The sequence below is a fragment of the Mustelus asterias genome, unplaced genomic scaffold, assembly GCF_964213995.1.
Source record: "Mustelus asterias unplaced genomic scaffold, sMusAst1.hap1.1 HAP1_SCAFFOLD_1627, whole genome shotgun sequence".
NCBI classification, from domain to species: domain Eukaryota; kingdom Metazoa; phylum Chordata; class Chondrichthyes; order Carcharhiniformes; family Triakidae; genus Mustelus; species Mustelus asterias.
In genome coordinates, this window is record NW_027591572.1 from 77,323 (window position 1) to 83,322 (window position 6,000).

The 6,000-nt window shown below is 52.7% G+C and overlaps 1 protein-coding gene across 1 annotated transcript in view; it reads right to left on the reverse strand.

Annotated features, from left to right (window-relative positions):
- Nucleotides 1-3,398, reverse strand: part of LOC144488517 (ankyrin-3-like) — a gene marked incomplete at its 3' end in the record, with an annotated part of 74,560 nt that extends 71,162 nt beyond the window's left edge. Inside the window, exons 1-3 of the mRNA XM_078206564.1 lie at nucleotides 3,304-3,398; nucleotides 3,110-3,208; nucleotides 691-789 (exon numbers count right to left, since the gene is read on the reverse strand). Of these exons, the coding sequence (XP_078062690.1) occupies nucleotides 691-789; nucleotides 3,110-3,208; nucleotides 3,304-3,354 (249 nt within the window). The remainder of the gene's footprint in view (nucleotides 1-690; nucleotides 790-3,109; nucleotides 3,209-3,303) is intronic.
- Between the last annotated feature and the right edge of the window lie 2,602 nt (nucleotides 3,399-6,000).

Consider the following 6,000-nt stretch of genomic DNA (forward strand, 5'->3'; position numbering starts at 1 on the left):
CAAGTTGGTGGAGTGGGCAGATAGGTGGCAGATGAAGTTTAATGTAGAGAAGTGTGAGGCAATGCATTCTGATAGGAAGAATGCAGAGAGTCAATATAAAATGAGGTAAAATTCTTAAAGGGATGGTGAAGCCGAGGGACCTGGGTGTATAAGTGCATAAATCATTAAAGGTGACTTGACAGGTGGAGAGAGCAGTTAATAAAGCTAACAGTATCCTGGGCTTCATTAACAGGGGCATAGAGTACAAGAGCAAGGAGATTATGCTGAACTTATACAACAATATACTTATACATCTCAGCTGGAATATTGTGCACAGTTCTGAGCACCTCACTATAGGAAGGATGTGAACGTATTGGAGAGGGTGAAAAAAACCTCACACACAACGAGTGGTTGGGGTCTAGAATGAACTGGCTGGAAGTTTGGTGGAGGCAGGTTCAACCGAGGCATCGAAGAGGGTATCAGATAATTATTTGCAGAGAAACAATGTGAAGGGTACCAGGTAAGACAGGTGAATGGAACAAAACCTAGATGCTCATTTGGAGAGCTGGTGCAGACACGGTGGGCCAAATGGTCTCCTTCTGCACTGTAACAATTCTGCGATTCTTTTGTGATTCTGAGATAAACAAAATGTATAGTCGATATGATTATGGCTACAGACATGGAGAGAGGCCACACTGAAACTAAACTTACCATTGTGGTCGTTAAGGTTTCCTCAGTAACCACCTTCAACGTATCAACGACTGAGATATAACCGAGTCGCTTAGCAATGGCCAAAGCAGTGTTCCCATTCTAAAAACAAGAACAGAGCATGACCTCATAACAGTGAAAAGTAAAACTTTCAATAAGATTGCAATGGAAACTATTCCAATCTTCACCCCAAGAAATCACAGTTCTGAAAAATAACAACATCTCTTTAAGGGTCAAAAGATACAGTTACAGAATCCGAAAAAATAATTCCTCTATTCACCAACTCCGGATAGACTGTCTGTAAAAACATACATGGAGAAACAGGAACATTTTTCTTCTACATATTCTGTTCTTTGTTGGTTATGCATGGTTGGAGCATGCACCTGAGAGAGAATTTGAGAGAGACAGATTCAGAGGAAGCATAAGAAAGGGAACATGAGAGTGTATAACAAAGAGTGTGTGAATGTGAGAGAGTTAAAGGGAAGAGTGCAATTGTGTGATAGTGTGAGAGGGAATGTCAAAGAACATGTGTATGAGATTCAGTATGAGAGACTGAGTGTGGCAGCACAAGTGAGAGTATGTGTGAGTGCAAATGTGCAAGGGAGCATGAGGGAGAGTGTGCATGCGAGACAGTGAATTGTCCGCAGGAGACTGCGGGCCGGTGTGTGGGAGACCGCCCGTGCGAGGGAGAAAGAATATCTTCCTTGTTAACAGATTTTTCTGAAATAAGGCATTGGAACTGCCCCATTACTGGTCTATTTTCTCTCCAGCCCAGTTTCTTGAACGTATATTTAACCACCAGCACATTGGCTACATGGAAATATCCACATTCCTATCATAATCCTACAAGGAGACAGCGTGTGGACATAAGCAATGACAGGAGAAATACATACTTGGCAACAAATAAAAAAATCAGGGGGCAGCATCAGTGAGCGACAGGTGGGTGATAGGTTGGTGGGTGTCCCTCTTGTCTTTTTGTTTCTGTAAGTGAGAGTGGGCGGATCGGGTGGATAGCGGAAAACTAATTTCCACTGGAGAGAGGTGGGTAACCGGGGAGTTTAGATTAAAGTAAATGATGGAAATGATTGGGGGGGAGGTGAGGAGTAGTTTGTTCACTCGGAAGGTGGTGATGTTCTGGAACACTCTGTCTGAGAGGGTGCTACAGACAGAAACACATTTGAAAATAAAACACTTAGATTGGCATTTGAGGTGCCGTAACCGAGAGGGCAACAAACCAAGATTTGGACAGCATTTTCAACCAGCACAGCCCGACCGCCTTCTGTGCTCTATATCTGTCTGCTTCTATCACCACTACTGACTAAACACGTGCCCATTTCCCATTCTTGACACTGGTGCACACTAATGAGTTTGTATCATGTACCCAGGCGCAAATTGTAAAGAAAATTAGCTGTTGATTTTAAAAATAGGACATTGGATCAAAGGACAAATGAAGGGACTGTACTTGCGGGCGGTGCATTTACTGATGCTGAGCACAGGGTGACGGGTTGGGTCTATACTGGAATAAAACTTGTCTCTGCTCCTGCTTCCTCTCAATGAAGCTTCAATGAGAAGCATATCATCACTGAGTGTGTCGTTCTGGGATGGGTTTTGGGGTCTCTCTATGAAAGGACGCCATTTGATCGAAATATTGCCAACACTTACAAAACCCTGAGAGGCAATGACTCCTGCACAGACGTTGTACATGCTAATGCTTGCACACCGTGCCCACATTACATTTCACAAGCTCATCATTCTAGGGCGTACTATTGTCAATTATACACAAAGAGTTTGACACACGACTGCAGCCTTTTCCTGTTTCACACACTAACCTATGGTAAGCATATGAGATACAAGAGTTGGTGTCAGAGGTATCGTCCATCAATAAAGACCATATTCCCGTCAGAAAGGCTCTGTATGCCAGTCAGATATAAGAGATATATCATATGGGGGCTACGGTGGCACTGTGGTTAGCACTGCTGCCTCACAGCGCCAGAGACCTGGGTTCGATTCCCATCTTGGGTCACCGTCTGTATGGAGTCTGCACAGACACATTCTCCCCATGTCTGTGTGGGTTTCCTCCTGCAGTCTGAAAGATGTGCTGATTAGGTGCATTGGCCATGCTAAATTCTCCCTCAGTGTACCCGAACAGATGGCGGAGTGTGGCGACTAGGGGAATTTCACAGTAACTTCATTGCAGTGTTAATGTAAGCCTTGTGACTAATAAATAAACTCTAACTTTAACTTTCTCTGTTCTTTAGTTAACGGGAGGGGAGTGAATTGTTAAGATGCATCACAACCGCCAACTCTTTGATTGTTTGACAATACATCTGCTAGGCAGCAACCTATCTGGAGTTGGGGAAGGAACTCACTTACTGATGCGGGGGAGAAAAAAAAAGGACCCCCAACCAGAGTTGTTATTTACCACAGTGACTTCGTCTGGGGAGGCGCCATTCTGCAGGAGGATGTTTATGATGTGGGTGTGTCCTTGCTGGGCGGCCTGGTGGAGAGGGGTGTATCCATTCTGTAGTAAGGGAGGGAAAGAGAAGAGGAGGTGTTAGGCAGACACAGGTATCAAGTGAGATCGACTGGAAATGGAGTCAGTCCAAGTGTACCAACCTTTGTCTTGGCATTCACTTTCGAGTTATGCTGCAGCAGGAAGTTGACCATCTTCACGTTTCCATAGTGACATGCGACATGTAGCGGAATATAACCCATCTGTAATCAGAAAGCAGGCAGACTTCACTTCTTATTCCTCTGGGAAATCGGACAGACAGGAATATGACAGGCAGTGCATTTACAGCATTGGGTCCTATTCGGATTCCAATGGCTGAATGTTGCTGCCAAACTCCTCACGGGTGAGGATGGCTGGTACGTCTGAAATCGTAGCATTGTCTCAGGACTGACAAAATAATGTAAATGCAGCGGAATATCGACCCCCCGTATTTGAGCCCATCTTAACTAGGATAAACTAATGGAGCTGCCCTCTCTGTCCAACTGGAAGCAGTCTCCATTGCTGAGGGAGGGCTGCACTGTCAGAGGCATCATCCTTAAACCAAGGCCTTGTTGGCTCTTTCAGGTGAGCTTTCCAATATTAGGACACTGATTACACTTACAAAGTATTTCAATTGCGCTACATAAATCCATTTATTCGTTATTTTTATAAAAAGATCACAAAAAGTAACAGCAACTCCAGCTTAACACTATGGTCGCTTCTCTGAAAAATGCATCTTTAAGTGAAACCATTTTTACAGATTTTCCTATTGTAACCAATAAAAAAGCTGTAGTTAGGTGTAGGAAAAACATTCTAACATCATGTCCTGCTATTTGAAACACCGTACATTACGCAATTTCCATATTCGTACATCAAATAGCTTTGAAAATAAAATACATCTTAAATTTAAAGTAAAATGCTAATTCTTCCTACTTGCTCCCACTTGCCAACTCTCCCGCAGACCAACACGCCTGCTTACCCCACCTTCCTCCTAACCCGCACACTGAGCGAGGCCTGGGAGGGGCTGGAGAGGGGGAGGGAGTGAGTGAGGGAGAGAGAAGAGCTGAGAAAGTGGGGGAGCATGGGGATGGGGGAGAGGGGGGGATGGGGGAGAGGGGGGGGATGGGGGAGAGGGGGGGGATGGGGGAGAGGGGGGAACGGGGGAGAGGGGGGGAACGGGGGAGAGGGGGGGAACGGGAGAGGGGGGGAACGGGGGAGGGGGGTGGAACGGGGGAGACGGGGGGAACGGGGGAGACGGGGGGAACGGGGGAGACGGGGGGAACGGGGGAGACGGGGGGAACGGGGGAGACGGGGGGAGACGGGGGAGACGGGGGAGACGGGGGAGACGGGGGGAATGGGGGAGAGGGGCAATGGGGGAGAGGGGGCAATGGGGGAGAGGGGGGGAATGGGGGAGAGGGGGCAATGGGGGAGAGGGGGCAATGGGGTAGAGGGGGCAATGGGGTAGAGGGGGCAATGGGGTAGAGGGGGCAATGGGGTAGAGGGGGCAATGGGGTAGAGGGGGCAATGGGGTAGAGGGGGCAATGGGGTAGAGGGGGCAATGGGGTAGAGGGGGCAATGGGGGAGAGGGGGCAATGGGGGAGAGGGGGCAATGGGGGAGAGGGGGCAATGGGGGAGAGGGGGCAATGGGGGAGAGGGGGCAATGGGGGAGAGGGGGCAATGGGGGAGAGGGGGCAATGGGGGAGAGGGGGCAATGGGGGAGAGGGGGCAATGGGGGAGAGGGGGCAATGGGGGAGAGGGGGCAATGGGGGAGAGGGGGCAATGGGGGAGAGGGGGCAATGGGGGAGAGGGGGCAATGGGGGAGAGGGGGGAATGGGGGAGAGGGGGGAATGGGGGAGAGGGGGGAATGGGGGAGAGGGGGGAATGGGGGGGAGAGGGGGATGGGGGGGAGAGGGGGATGGGAGGGAGAGAGGGGGATGGGAGGGAGAGAGGGTGTGGGGGATGGGAGGGGGAGAGGGGGGATGGGGAGGGGGAGAGGGGGGATGGGGAGGGGGAGAGGGGGGATGGGGAGGGGGAGAGGGGGGATGGGGAGGGGGAGAGGGGGGATGGGGAGGGGGGGAGGGGGGATGGGGAGGGGGAGGGGGGGATGGGGAGGGGGAGGGGGGATGGGGAGGGGGAGAGGGGGGATGGGGAGGGGGAGAGGGGGGATGGGGAGGGGGGGAGGGGGGATGGGGAGGGGGGAAGAGGGGGGGTGGGGAGGGGAGAGGGGGGATGAGGAGGGGAGAGGGGGGATAGGGAGGGGGAATGGGGAGGGGGAGACGGGGGATGGGGAGGGGGAGAGGGGGCATGGGAGGGGGAGAGGGGGGATGGGGAGGGGGAGAGGGGGGATGGGGCGGTGGAGACGGGGGATGGAGAGGGGGGATTGGGAGGGGGAGAGGGGGGATTGGGAGGGGGAGAGGGGGGATTGGGGAGGGGGAGAGGGGGGATTGGGAGGGGGAGAGGAGGGATGGGGAGGGGGAGAGGAGGGATGGGGAGGGGGAGAGGGGGGATGGGGAGGGGGAGAGGGGGGATGGGGAGGGGGAGGGGGAGGGGGGGGTGGGGAGGGGGGAGAGGGATGGGGATGGGAAGGGGGATGGGGATGGGAAGGGGGAGAGGGGGGATGGGAAGGGGGGAGAGGGGGAGAGGGGGAGAGGGGTGAGGGGTGAGGGGTGAGGGGTGAGGGGGGAGGGGGGAGGGGGGAGGGGGGAGGGGGAGGGGGGAGGGGGGAGGGGGAAGGGGGGAGGGGGAGAGGGGGGAGAGGGGGAGAGGGGGGATGGGGAGAGGGGGGATGGGGAGAGGGGGGATGGGGAGAGGGGGGATGGGGA